Source organism: Pteropus alecto, unplaced genomic scaffold, assembly GCF_000325575.1.
Source record: "Pteropus alecto unplaced genomic scaffold, ASM32557v1 scaffold185, whole genome shotgun sequence".
NCBI lineage: Eukaryota > Metazoa > Chordata > Mammalia > Chiroptera > Pteropodidae > Pteropus > Pteropus alecto.
This window is the reverse complement of record NW_006438088.1, coordinates 7,817,081-7,831,942: the sequence shown is the minus strand read 5'-3', so window position 1 is coordinate 7,831,942 and position 14,862 is coordinate 7,817,081. Positions and strand designations below refer to the sequence as shown.

At 41.0% G+C, this 14,862-nt stretch overlaps 1 protein-coding gene across 2 annotated transcripts in view; it reads left to right on the top strand.

Moving 5' to 3' along the window:
* Positions 1-14,800, top strand: part of HECA (hdc homolog, cell cycle regulator) — a 35,479-nt gene extending 20,679 nt beyond the window's left edge. For both annotated transcript variants that reach the window (XM_015592124.2, XM_015592123.2), the window contains 3 exons: positions 2,536-3,576; positions 9,858-10,012; positions 11,289-14,800. In XM_015592124.2, the coding sequence (XP_015447610.1) occupies positions 2,649-3,576; positions 9,858-10,012; positions 11,289-11,453 (1,248 nt within the window). In that variant the 5' untranslated portion in view covers positions 2,536-2,648 and the 3' untranslated portion in view covers positions 11,454-14,800. The remainder of the gene's footprint in view (positions 1-2,535; positions 3,577-9,857; positions 10,013-11,288) is intronic.
* Positions 14,801-14,862: the final 62 nt, after the last annotated feature.

Sequence of the window (14,862 nt, the reverse complement as noted above, 5' to 3'; positions counted from 1 at the left end):
AAGGATAGGAGGCAGGGGTGGAGGTTTACTATGTGCCAGGCCGTGTTGTGTTCTAGGCACTACCTAAAATGAAATATCAGTATACTTCATTCTTATGACAGCCTAAGGTTTATTTTGTCATCTGCATTTTATACAGAGGGAACTGACACAAAGAGAAGTTAAGTAACTTGTCCACTGCATATAGCTTATCAGTAGTACTGCTGGGTTTCCAGTCAGGCAGTCTGGTTGCAGAGTCCATGCTGTGAATTGCTATAGTAGGCGAGTGCAGTTTGGACAAATGAAAATTAAGGATTGTGGACTTCTGGGAGATAGATGGGGAGGTCCCACTGACCTAAGGCACAGAAGTAGACAAGTTGGTTAGAGTCATTTCCGAGGTCCTGGAGTCCCACATTGAAGGGGATGATTGTAACATACAAAAGTCATGGGCTTTATGGGTACCATCACCTGTGCTGTTTCACTTGGTGGAATGTCATATTTGTAATTCAGTTGAAGATTTTTGAGTAGCTTGTTCCCTCTGCTTCTTCAAGTTATCCTAAGTTTTTGGCTTTCATTCCCCCGGGCGATGAATAGGTCTCAGCCTTTGTATCTTTTGCCCTTTCTCTTTGGTGCCCTCTACAGCTGTACTTCTAGAAGGTTTTTCCGGATGGTCATCTGTATTGCTTCTACTTTTTTACCTCACTATCCTCTCCTTACCATCTGCCTCTGACCTGTCTCACTGGAACTGTCCTTACTGAGGTGTCAGTGGCCGGCTCACTGCTCATTCTCAGCCTTTATCTTACCCAGTAGTTCCAAACCAGGGGTGATTTTTTTCCCCAGGGGATATCCAGCAATGACTGGAGACATTTTGTCGTATCGCAATTGGGAGACATTTTGGAGTGTCACAATTGGCAAGGGTGCTACCTGCTACACATCAGCAGTGCATAGGACAGCTCCTTCAACAGAATTCTCCAGCCTGAAGTGTAGTGCAGAGGGTGAGACACACTTGTCTTAGCTGGCACTCCAGGACATTTCAAGTCCTCCATTCTTACAACTTTCCCGCCTGCCTTAATAGAATTCTCTCCTGACTTGTCTTCCAGTGAATTCTCAGTTCCTTTCTTAGCAATCCCTGTGGAGGACTCTTCTCCTCCAGCCTTTTATCGTTGCTTCCCAGGATTCTTTTCTTCTCTTCACATTCTTCTTGGAGCAGCTCCTCAGTCCAGGGGTTTAACCTCCATGTCTGGCATGTTCCTTCACATCTGTATTCACAGCTCCAGCTCTCTTGAGCTCCAGTCACATCTTTCTTCACCTCGGTGGTGCACAGACACTTTAATTCAGCAGGTCCAAAATAGAGCCAGCCCAAAGTCGTCTACTGTCCAAACCTGTCTCTCCCATATTCACTGTCCATTGGCATCTGACCACCCCCAACACTGAGAGTCATCTTATGCTGCTGCCATAGCCCAGGCACTTGTCATTTCTCACCGGGATTACTGCAGTACCCCTTCCATCCTGCTCTGGCCTCCCTGCCTCATGTCCCACACTGGGGTGAGATTTCTAAAATGGAACTCTGACCGAGGGGCTCTGTGGCTTACAGTCCCCATTTAGCTTCTCAGCTCCAATAGATCATAGCATGTGGAACCTTCGTGATCAGGCCCAGTGGTTTCTAACTGGGAGTCGTGCTGCCCTACAAAGGGGCCTTTGGAAAATATTATGGACACTGAAGTCACAGGAACCCAGTAGAATTCTAATCTCTATAAATCCTGTTTACGTCTTAAAAAGTGGATTCTACTTTGTGTCACCAAGTTTTCCCTCCTTTCTGGCAACGTGCTTGGCCTTTTGGACGCTCTGTGAGGCATGTGGTTAAATGGGGTAGAAAAGTCTTTGCGTTCCCGCTTTCTGTCCTGATAGCTTTAGGAAAATTCTGTTTTTCCTTCACAACCTGGCAGCATAATTCCGTGTAGACCAACAATTAGTTTGACCAAACATCCCTGCCATTACGTGTCAGAACATTCTAGAAGAGAATCGGGAGGAGGCCAGTCTGTTTTCTGGCTCCCCTGTGGTACTCAGGATAACCTGAACCCCCGATTAAGGGCTTCGAGGGCCCTTTTGCGGCTGCCACATGAACTGGCTGGTTAAGTAGCTTCATTGTATTATTTACTAGTTCACTGGAGTGATTCATTTTTGAAAGGACACTGGAACTGCCTGTCATTACACCTGTGTCTTAGGAAAACCTCGTACTGCATTGTTGCAGGTATTGACATACAGCTAATTGCACTGTGAGGGACTTGGACTCTTTGAAGCTCATTGGTGTATTTTTCAGTGGATAACAAATATCAGAAAATAAATTACCTTGACGTATCATACTAGGAGAAAATGGTAAATGTTTTCCAATCATGCCTGGTGTCATTTCAGTGGTTGACATCTTGACGCCAGAAAAATCATACCTTTGACATGGATGGGCAAATGTGGGATGGTAGCTTTGATCTCTGACTTGGTGTCAGCTGGGACCCCACATCCTATGTGCTGAATCTCTCTCTCTCCTTTTGTGCTTCTCCCCAGAAGCCCCGTGTGCCACGCCCCTGATCTGCAGCTTTGGGAGGCCGGTTGACCTGGAGAAGGATGACTACCAGAAGGTGGTGTGCAACAATGAGCACTGCCCCTACAGCACCTGGATGCACCTGCAGTGTTTCTATGAGTGGGAGAGCAGCATCCTAGTCCAGTTTAACTGCATCGGCAGGGCCCGCAGCTGGAACGAGAAGCAGTGCCGCCAGAACATGTGGACCAAGAAGGGCTACGACCTGGCCTTCCGCTTCTGCTCCTGCCGTTGTGGACAGGGCCACTTAAAAAAGGACACAGACTGGTACCAGGTGAAGCGGATGCAGGATGAGAAGAAGAAGAAGTCTGGATCGGAGAAGAACACAGGGAGGCCCCCTGGCGAGGCTGTGGAGGAAGCAAAAAAGTGCAGGCCCCCAAATAAGCCCCAGAAAGGCCTGAACCACGACCTCCCCCGCCGGCACTCCGTGGATCGGCAGAACTCCCAGGAGAAGGCGGGCAGCACTGGGGCCTACGGGGCCCGCTCTCCCTGTGGCTCCCCTGGCCAGTCCCCGCCCACTGGTTACTCCATCCTCTCCCCTGCCCACTTCAGCGGCCCCCGCTCCTCCAGATACCTTGGGGAATTCTTAAAGAATGCCATCCATCTTGAGCCTCACAAAAAGGCCATGGCTGGGGGCCATGTGTTCCGAAACACCCACTTTGATTACAGTCCGGCTGGGTTATCAGTTCACAGGGGCGGCCACTTTGACGCGCCCGTACAGTTCCTGCGGCGGTTGGACCTCTCCGAGCTTTTAACTCACATCCCCAGGCATAAGCTGAACACTTTCCACGTGCGGATGGAAGACGATGCCCAAATGGGCCAGGGCGAGGATCTCCGCAAGTTCATTCTTGCAGCCCTCAGTGCCAGCCACAGAAATGTTGTAAACTGTGCCCTGTGCCACCGGGTGCTCCCGGTGTTTGAACAGTTCCCACTGGTGGACGGAACTCTGTTCTTAAGCCCCTCGAGACATGATGAGATCGAATATGATGTTCCTTGTCACCTTCAAGGTACAGGTGTTAATTCACCTTGCCTGCTTTCTGTTTGTTAAAAGCAGGACAGCAAACAAGATGAGACTTCTTTGTTTTGGCTTAATTTTAACCAATACTATTTTTTTGTTCTAGTCAGGTGCTAAGTCACATTTGAATATTTCAGCTTTGCCCAGTAGGATGGTGGAAGTGGTGGTGGTTTGTTTTACTCTTATGTCACTGTACCAATAGTATAGTTGTCCTGGTGGGTAATTTTATGTTTTTGTTCTGTAATTTGAGGAGTGGATTTCGGGTGTATAATTTTTCATAATTGGGAGGAAATTTAGAGAGGGAATTGCATAAAAATGTGACTCACTGTAAAATAGTTGCCTTTGAGACCTGTGTTAATGAGCCCAGCTAGCCGTGTATTCTTTCTGATCCCTGTAAACATACTGAGTGAGGGAAGGTAGGGGTCAGAGAGGGCCAGGTGTTTTTAGATTAGTTGAATTAATCTTGACTTTTATGAAAGGTGAGACTGTCTTGATAACAGCAAAAAGAAAATAGAGGATTATTGAAAGATCAGATATTTACCCTGGGGATGACATACAAGGACTCAGTGACATTTCAGCCTTAAGTTGAATGACAGAGGGTTGGTCAGTATAAGTGAGAAATCTGTCGATTCATGTAAAACTACTGAATTTACATAAAAATGAGATGCATATCATGTAATACATTTATAACTTTAAAAGTGTGCTAAAAAAACCCTGTAGTAAGAATAATATATCCCACCTGTGTTCCCACCAACTGCTGCTGTCTCAGTTCCCAGAGACAAACACTTTGGAATCCTAACTGATTCTTCAGGTTTTTACCATCACAGTTTAAAAACTGTTGTCGTCATTCTTCAATTTTAGGTATCACTAGTGGCTGAGTTTTACTGTGGGTGACTATGCTTCTTGCATCTTTTCCTTTCTTTCAGGATAACATATCGCAACTCTTGGATAATCCTTAGTGTTTTTTTACTATTATGAGTATGTAAATATTTAGTGTCTAGCCAAGAAAATAGGTGTATTCCTATATAGAGTATAGTACATTCTGGGACCTCTTTTATTTTTATTATTGTTTATTATTGTTGTCAATTATTATTGTTATTTTTATTATTGATGTTAATTGCTTCACATTTTCATTTGCTTAGCCTTTTTCGAATGTTTGGCTGGTTGTTCTCATTTTCCAGCAGCAGTGCAAACCACATTTTAAAAATATTTCCATATACTTGTCAGACATTTTAAGAAATTTTTTTTTCTAGAAATTTTCCTCATGGAGTCTTTCATTTTCCTGCTCCTGTCTGTCCTGGTGCACTCAGTACGTGCTATACTACACAGCTGTCCTTCTAAGAATTCTTTTAGTTCTTTTCTATTTTTTATCTTGTTTCCTAGGTTCCATATTTCCTATTTTCTTGGTTTATTTCCTCAATTTGTTAAGAACCATACCCTAGGAGCTTTCTGAGAAAGGGAGCAAGTTTTAAGTCTTTGAAAGTCTGATAATGTCTTGAATCTGTCTTCACACTTGATTGCTCTTTGGTTAGGTGTAGTCTTCTAAGTTATAGATATTTTCCCCTTAGAATTTTGAAGGCATTTCTTCACTGTTTCCTGCCTTCCAGTGTTGCTTTTGAGAAGTTTAATAATATTATTCCTGTCCGCGATTCCCATCAGCCCTCAAGGATTTTAAGATTTTCTTTTTATCCCTAATATTCTGAAGTTTTACCATGATATGGATGATATTGGTCTTTTCCTTTTTTCTTTTTTCATTCAGTGTGCATAGTGCTTTCTTGGCTTCTTGACTTTGTAAACTTAAGGTCTTTTTAAGTTTAAGTTTGGGACATTTTCTTTTGATTACCTTTATTATATCAATTTTGACCCTGTTGTTCATCTCTTTATATTAATTCTGCTTTCTGGAAGATTTACTTGACTTTATATTTTAGTATTTTTACTGAGTTTAAAGATTTTCTGTTCTCATGTTTATAATTTCCAAGAGCTCTTTTTAATACTGTCGTGTTCTCGTTTCATGGATGCAGTTTCTTGTCTTTTCTTTTTCAGCAGGGAAAGGAAGCTGAAGTTGCAGGGAATGGTCTCATTCATTTTCTAGAGTTTCACCTAATCCCCTATATCTTTTAGCTTTTGTTATAAGGCAAACCACTCCAAAACTTAGTGGTTCAAAACACTGATGATTTATAATTTCTCACAATTCCATGGCTTGTTTGGTTAAGATGACCTCTTTCACACATCCAGCAGTTGACAGACTCCTTGGCCTCAGGAGCCTCAGCTAGAATGACTTATCCCTGTTCTGCACAGCCTTTTGTCACCCAGTAGGCCAGCCTGGGCTTTTCACGTGGGATTCTCACGACAGTATTCAAGGGGGTGAGAGTGGGAGCTGCAGGGTCTCTCTCTCTAGAAGCTTAAGCTTGGAACCATGTAACATCACTGCTATCACATTCTGTTCTTCAAAATAAGTTGTGAGACTAGCCCAGATTCAGGGATTGATTAGATTCTGCTTCTTAATGGAAGAAGTCACACAGACTATATGGTTACTTGTGTATCCCACTATTTCCCTTTCTGCACCTCTTCGCACTCTTGCCGATGCTTGTTCGATTTCACAGCTAAACCATTGACCATTTCTCCCATCTAATTTCTGACCTCATTCTGTTTCAGGGTCGAGATATCACATAGCTTCATGGATGATGGCGTTTGTGTTTTGTTTCTTGTTCTTTATACTGTTTGGGGATAATTTTAGAGAGAAGTAGGTGGAAACACCTTTGGTTCATTTTTAGATTGGAAATATTTATGAAGATGAATCAGGGCACAATGGTAGAGGGTACATGAAAGTGTTAAAAGAAAGTAGCGTTGTTCATTATCATTCATGATGGACAAATTCTTTTTATTTTATCTATTCATCAACTAATCAAACTTCTGAATTTCATATATGTGCTGGGTACTGTCAGTCCTTGCCTGTCATCAGTTTATAATCTTGGGATGTAAGATAAAAATGTAACTAACTACCAGGCCTAATTGTACCACCAGTGGGATGAGTAACACCTGGATATTATGTATTTTCAGCATCCTATAATTTCCCAAGATGAAGAGGCCAATTTGGCCTGGGTAGTCAGAGGTCATGTGAAGGCATACATCAAAAGACAAGCTGGATTTTGATAAGCAGAGTATCTACCCACTGAAGGTGTTTGTTGATAAGGAGAGAGAAAAATGTGAACAAAGGAACATTGGTTTTAAAAAGGAGACAGAGAACTGGAGAGAGCCGTTTGGTTGATCAGAGATTCTAGAGTGGAAAATGAGTAGGGTGATGGAAAACAGGTTGTGGATGCCCTTTCAAGCCATGTTAAAGAGTTTTGCCATGTTCTTCATATATGGAAGGGTTTCACCTTTTTATTTTATTTTTTTTTAAAGCAAACTATTGCTTGGAGGAAAAGTTGAAAGGGGTAGAACCTCGACAGAGTTGGAACTTCTACCTGTGATCTAGATGGAAGGAGAGAAGAGACAGCTGGGTGCTGACAGTGGGAATATCTGTAGAGATTATTTTAAAGAAAATACTTTGGGGACAACGACTGTAGAGGGTAAAGTTGAGTCCTTGGTTCATTTGGGTTTTAGATCAGATACAATGATACTGTCACAGATAAGAGTGGAGAAAGTTGGGAAAGTGACTTGATATTAGGGGAAAGATGAGGGCATTGGTATGTATTGGGTTCAAAGGGATGTTGGGACTTTTGTGTGGAGATGTCCAGCAAGTGCTATTAGTAATACGCATTTGGGATGAACTGGGGAACTTATTTTATAGCAGTGGTGGTTAAAATCTTGAGTGGAAGAACTCTTGAATTGGGAGAAAAGAGAAAGAACAGGAAGAGTATAAGACAGAGCCCAAGACCCAAGCTTGAGGGTACCCATCAAGGAGTAGCTGGAGGAAGGTAAAAATTAGGCCTGAGAACGTGTGTGTATGTGTGTGTGTACACACGTAAGTATTTATACATCCACAAATAGATAATGGATGTGTAGGCATTCACTACAAAGGTCTTAAGAAGTTTGAGTATTGACGATAAAATCTGAAGATCAGAGTGTTTATCAGTATCAGACAAGAGTTAGTGCCACAGTTGGGGCCTTAACATGTGCCACTGTTTTTGTTGCTACACCTCAGAGAAGTCCACACCATCTTTTTTATAGCAAGCTGGTGTAAAGCATTTCTTCCATTACAGATTTACAGCATTTTCAACTCCAATAGAAAGGCCAAGTTCCAGGTCACGGGATGCTAGGCTACAGTTGATTACATGCTGCTGAAATAGCTTGTTGTTTCCAGTTCTGGCCCATGTGGATTGTCACTCCCTTGCCATGCCCGTTACCTCTCACTGTCCTCCCCAGCCTCCAGTTCCAGCCTTTGCTTTCTGACTCTTCCTCTGATAAGATGTTTTTGTTTGGTTTTAATAATTAAGACTGATCTAATTATGCTTCTTTCTCACTTAGAACCACAGGTGACTGTTCTCTCAGGAATCTGCTTTTTGTTTAAACTCACAACCCTAAAGTTTAGGAATTTAAAATGATTTGTATTTAGGACAATGTATAATAGTAACTGAAACAGATCTAGAGACTCAGTCCAGGCCAAGAATTCCCATGAGTTTGTTTGGAGATTAAGAGTCAGACAGATAGAAATTTAAGTCTGGACTTTGCTACTTATCATCTTCTTGAACTTGGGCAAGCTGCTCAGGCTCCCTAAACTTCAGTTCCTCTTGTCTGGAGTGGGAATAACAATAATGCCTGCCTCTATAGTGTTGCTGTGAGAGTTAAGTGAAATGATTCATGTAACCATATAGCACAGTGCTAGACGCATGGTAAACACTCTATAAAAGTTCCCTATCAATTTCATCATCATGGTCATTGCTCCCAACACACCTGACCTCTGTGTCTGTCCCTGCCCCTGTTCCTACCCTTCTTAGCAGCTTCCCTGGTGTCTTTGAGTATTTGAGAACTGCAGTAAGTATGTCTAGGGATGGAGACTGGAAATGAAGCATTCTCTAGTGGCCCCTGGATACTTGAACTGACATCCTGAAGTGCCTCCCCAGGGCACTCTGAGTGGGGCTGGCATGTGAGACCTTTCTATTTTCAATGCCCTGGAGCAGAGGTCAGTAGTATTTCAGGAAGCTCTTTTCACCCTTCCCACTTTCGACATAAAGGCCCCCAAAGTTATACTGTCTTTGGTTATTAACATCTCCCCTTCATTCATATAACATAGATTTTGGGGGTACTATCCACATTTCAGACAGTGTGCTACATACTGAGCCTACAAGGATGACTAAGACATAGTTCCTGCCCTCAAGGATGGGGAATCTTTTAAGCAAACGGAATAAAAGGTATCTCTGCAAGTACTGTAGACTCCTCTGTAATGTAAGGAGCAGGCTGGTCCTTAGCATGAAGGGTGAAGAGCCGCTGTCTGGCTGATGACAGTGAGCAACACACTGTGAATAGGAAGCTACTTAGGAGTATGTATTCTGATAGTTTTTAACACAGTGGACCTTCCTGGTCCCCACATGGAGAGTGGCCCTGTTGCTAGTATACAATGCCCAGGCAGATCCTGAACATTCTGACTCAATGATTTGAACCCTAACCATTCCATAAAAATTGGGTGGCATCTTTCCTTTTACAGGCATTAGATGTTGATAAATAATGGAGGAATAGGGATGTGACTTTTAAGTGCCCAGTAAATAATAAGACATTGAACTCCTTTTTAAAAACCACTTACAAGTAGGATATAATTCTGGTTCCCAAATTAGATGTGGTGATGGTTGAGCAGTTTTGGAGACAAGAACAGTTAACATAGTAATTTGGGCTCTGGTATAATGCTAGGCTACTGATACCAGGACAGACTTTTGACTGTGTGATGGGACTTGTCAGTGGATGGAGAGCTTATGACTATAGACCAGTGTTGCTGGTCAGTCACCATATGCCACACTTAGGCTTCTGAGCAGAAAGTCCTGCATGGTCACGGGCTGGTTTTGAGCATCTGTGGCTTAATCATTTGAATTTGGATGTCTGTATTGTAAATCTGGCAGCACTCTTTTGGAAAAGTGAATTGAAGCAACTATTTAATAAGATTGAACTTAAAGTACGTGTTTCATTGACAATAGTTGTATCATTATTCTAAAAGGGCAACTTGGGGATGTGTGTTAAATATCTATTTTGCTTTTTATATTTATCCATTTTTAATCCCATTTGGAGATAAAAGGTGATTTCCTTCATGGCCACTCTCAGCACCGTGTCTTCTGTGCACAGGGAGACTCATGCACCTGTATGCGGTGTGCGTGGACTGCCTGGAAGGAGTTCACAAGATCATCTGCATCAAGTGTAAGTCGCGGTGGGACGGCAGCTGGCACCAGCTGGGCACCATGTACACTTACGACATCCTGGCCGCCTCTCCATGCTGTCAGGTTTGTATTGACCCCACAGGGCAAGAAGTGGGTGATATCGAGCTTCTGTCCCCAAGTAAACATAGAGGAGCTAGAGGGAGCACCACAGTGAGGCTGGGGGAGATGAAGGGCACGGGAAGGTGCTTCACTAGTGAGCAGTCACGAAGCTCCTCTGAAGTCCAGCAGTGATGGTTAATTTACTACAGTGTGGTGCAGCTGTTACTGGACTACGATGTAGTCACGAAAAGGGGTATTGTAGAATAATGTATAATTATGTGGGAAATATTTTCAATATTTTAAGTGAAAAAGGATTATAAATGGCATCACAGTATGCTTCCATTTGTGAAAAGTGAACACGAAAAGGAATCTGCTGACCAGGGGTGGTCTCTGGATGTTGGGATGCTGAATGGTTCCTTTAGTTTTCTTTTTGCTTGCCTATATTTTCTATTGTTTTGTATGAAATGACCAGGAGCGTGGGCTCCGGAGTAAGCTACTTGGTTCAAATCTCAGCCTTTCTCCTTCCCAACTGTGTGGTCTTGGGCATGTTACTTTATCACTGTGTGCCTCAGTCTCATCATTAAAAATTCATGTAACACTGTCTACCTCACAGGAGTGTTTTGAAGACAAACTGAGGATATACTTTCTTATTACATTTTTAGAATGAATCTGAATTGAGAGTCTGTTGTATTTACCATTTCTGGTTACTCACTGAAGGCCTGGTCGTGAAAGCCTCTGATACTGTGCCACTGGAAGCCTGGGCACAGATGGAGAGGGTGCTGTGCCAGTGGGTTCCACAAGCCTCGGGATGAAGATAGCACTTCTGGGGTTGTTTTTATGTCAAAGAAAATACAAATGTAGTAAGGAGTGGAATGAAAAATGTATATGAATTTTGAAAATAAACTCAGAATCTTCAAAGAAGTTTTATGCAGGTTTGGGTGAGGGAAGTCAGCTTCTCCCACTCTTTAAAGTCCAGGGGGAAGGCATTTCCTGTGTTAGGGGGACTTTAGTGGAGCAGTTCAGGGCAGTACAAGTTTACATTTTCTTCCTATAAGTAGGATAAACTAGTAGCGGTGCTACATATTGGGAGAAAAATTGGAGTTAATCTTTCAGACTGATGACGAGTATTTGAATATACGTCTTATGCTTAGACTACCCTGTTTTCGGTAATAAAAAGGACACTTTACTAAACTTCGGATCAGTTTCCCAGGTATATCAATGTTGCATTTGGGTTCAGATGGCTTTGATGGTGCTGGAGGCAGGGGGTATGGTGGCTGACGGCACCTGTCTTTCCCCCCAGGCCCGCCTGAACTGTAAGCACTGTGGGAAGCCCGTGATCGACGTGCGGATTGGGATGCAGTACTTCTCTGAGTACAGCAACGTCCAGCAGTGTCCACACTGTGGGAACCTGGACTACCATTTTGTGAAGCCATTTTCCTCCTTCAAAGTTCTTGAAGCTTATTGATGAAAGCTTTGCTTTGGTAATAGCTATTTTATTGATATTATTACTTTATTACATATCTTTTCTAGGGAAACATTCTGTGACTTTAATTTCTTTTCTAATTTAAAGGAGAGTTCCTTTGTGTATGCGTGCCACTAAAATGGGGGCTGCCCCTTGCCCTCTCTTGACCCCCGAGTGTTAGTCTGTGGTCATAACCAGAGCCCAAATGGGTAATTCTGTGAGTTTGGAGTATTGGTTCACTAACTAAGAATCTCATGCAGCTTTTAAGGTGGTAGGGAGGATGAGGTGAATTTAGGAAAGGGATTATGTGGTTCTAAACTAAGAGCATGGTAGGAGTTGGGAGGAAACTCTTACTGAAATGTTGCTGTCTAAAGACCCAGTTTTAGATCTTCTCTGGGCCTTGAGAAAAACAAGTGACAAGTGAATGTAAGTCTGTGCCTGGAGAGCTGATAGTATGTTGGTCTGTCTTGGTTTAGCACTGTGCAGCGCAAATTGACCCACAGTTTATCCACACTGACAGAGTCTTTGAAAGTGAACACAAGTGCTGTTTCCATCACTGTTGTAAGTTAACAGTCGTTTTCATACTGAAAATAATATCCACATTATAAGACATGAAAGCTATTGGTGTTGCAAATATTTTTAAGCTGACCTATAATAGAATATACTAAACGAATTTGGAAATTGATGCATACTAATTTAAGAGGGCAAAGAGGCAGAAAATGGTAATTTGAAGTTGGTCACAGTAGCTCTTAAGGACAATCCATGAATAACATGATTTGGGCAGCACCAGTTTCTATAGGTTGCACCGTTGAAATACCATTCGATGTCAGATCCTTCTCACAGGTAAATCTCACAGCCACAGACCGAACTGGTGAGTTTGAGAACCAGTCACTGCCACACGAATCTTCTCTAAAATTGCTTAACAGCAATGTTTTACTAATTTAATACTGAATTCCAAAATCAAAGATTTGGCCCTACGAAGGAAAGGAAAAAAATTACTTGTGAGAGTATGAAGAGAAGAATAATTTTAATATTTCCGTTTTAAGTTTGTTTCATTCTGGAAAATCACTGATCGTAACTTACAACAATATGTTCGAAAGCAGGTCATTCTGAACATCTCCATGATACTTTACTATGGGCAAAAAGAAGTGACAATTTATATACTTAATTCGTCAGAGCATTGGGCTTTCCAAAATACAGCTTGCTGTTCATTAGATCTTGGTGATTTAAATAGACATACATTCTATATCCTTAATAGAATTGGAATATGATTTCTCAAAAATGAATTTGATAATTTCAAATACGATATGCATATATGCTAAAAGAATGCTGAAAATATAATTATAGGTAGCTAAATTTGGGATAATGTGAGCATTTTATATTACTCACATGGTTTATACCTTTTTTTTACCCCCAGAAAAAGTTATTTCACCTCTCAGAAGTGTTTAGGCATTATTGCAAGTGAGCTTCAGTTCTATTATATGAAATATTTGATGTTTTGTTTGAAACAGCACAGCCTTAAAGAACTAATATAGTCTTTATCTTTCAGTTTGGATGATTATAATTTAGTTTACTACATCCAGTTTGGTGTTTGATGATATGAAAAATATTTCACAGTGGGGGGAAATGCTCAATGCCAGTAAGAAACAGAAAATCGTTACTGGTCTGACAGTATTTGATGCAAATGAACAAAGTCTATAGGACATAACCCTTGAAAATTTGTTTTTAATATGCAAAGATGTAATTGTGAGTTAACTGTTTCCCTGTTGATTCTCTCATGTACCCAGGTTCAAAAATTTTTCTTGTCTTTAGAGTGCCATTTGGATTTTACTTCTAAATTTAAAATGCATCGGAAATATTTGTAACGCTGTTCTTTAACCCACCTAAATTTTTTAAAGAAACTTGCTTATATTGTTGTCCCAAAGCTTCAAGTTTATGTATAGATTGCATTCAGCAAGCTCCTCAGTCTAACACTGCTGTGAGTGTAGTGCCTGATGCATTCAATATTTTCTCCTTATATTGTTTTCTACTCCTTAAAAAATAAGTATGATAGGTTTCACTGTAATTAGGTAAAATTTGCTTTGGCTTTTATTTTGATGATGAAGTTAGGATTCTGCAGCTATGTGAAATAAAAGGTATAGGTGTCATATCTGAGAATATCTTGCCTTCGTGGCATTGCATTCTTGTCTAAAATAGAAAATTTGATTGATTTGAGAATAAAACATAATTGAGTATGCAATAATATAAAGAATAAATCTTATTTTGGAAATCTGCTGACCGTGGTATTTTCCCTATGCTTTCTCAAAGTACCTTGTTCTGAGTACCTTGATGAAATTGGAATATGTCAAAAAAGATGATTATTTTTGTTGTGGTTTGGATATTAAAGGATATTAGTCACCCGGAGATCCATTTTCTTTTTTTCTGATGAATAGTGTTCAATAATGTGAACCACTCGTAAGTGACGTAATTTCAAAGCAATTTTTCATCTACTCTAACTTTTTTATCATTTACTTTTAAGAGTTATATACCTTGAACAAATACTTTGGTGAGAAGACTATTTTTTATGGTCTCATCATTTTCTCTTCAGGCCAGCTCAGTTCTCCACTTTCTTCTGGCTGCATCTGAAGTAGTTGATATACATTGGCCATGAAATTGGGGAATGGAGTCAGTTATCCCATTCCAGTTATAAAAGAGCTTTCTCCAGTGTTTATTTTTGCAGTTTTTGTAAACGAAGTTCATTTTCAGAATAAAACATCTTTTCATATTTGTTTGAGGGAAGTTAACTCATTAGGAAAGATTAGATGTTTAAACCCCAAAACTAACAGATACACTGATACACAACTTGTTAGACCACCAGAACTAACCTGCTGAAGTCTCTCATTTTGTCCTGTGGGACCAGTACTTCACACAGTCTTTTCTCCTGTGTCCGGGTCAGTAACTCCAATTTGCTTTTCTCTTTAGTCTCATGTTAGCAGCTGTTGAGTAATTTTAGCTGGAGATTTGGGAAGTGGTGAGGAGAAAGTGCTCTTGTTCAGTGTTTTGGTTCCTATAATCGGATGCAGCCTAACTCAGCTTGTCTCCACGTCCTGTTGACTTCATTATTATTCTCGGTAATTGAAAGAAAATGTAATGGATGGGCATCTTTCAAACCAGCTCAAAAATATATTCTTGTCGGTAAAGATTTCTTGTCAAGATGTCTTGGATTGCACTTTTGTTGAGAGAAGACAGTGTAAATATTTAAAGAATGTTGATAAAATTGAAACATTTGGTTATGGAATTGTGTGTGATGTTAGAAGGTTTCTGTTTGTGAAATGTATGTATTAAAAATAATAAAATTTCAGAAACTAACATTGGACTCTCCATTGTGTCACTTTATTTTTTGGGGGGTTTACGGTCTTTGAGCTTGGATTGC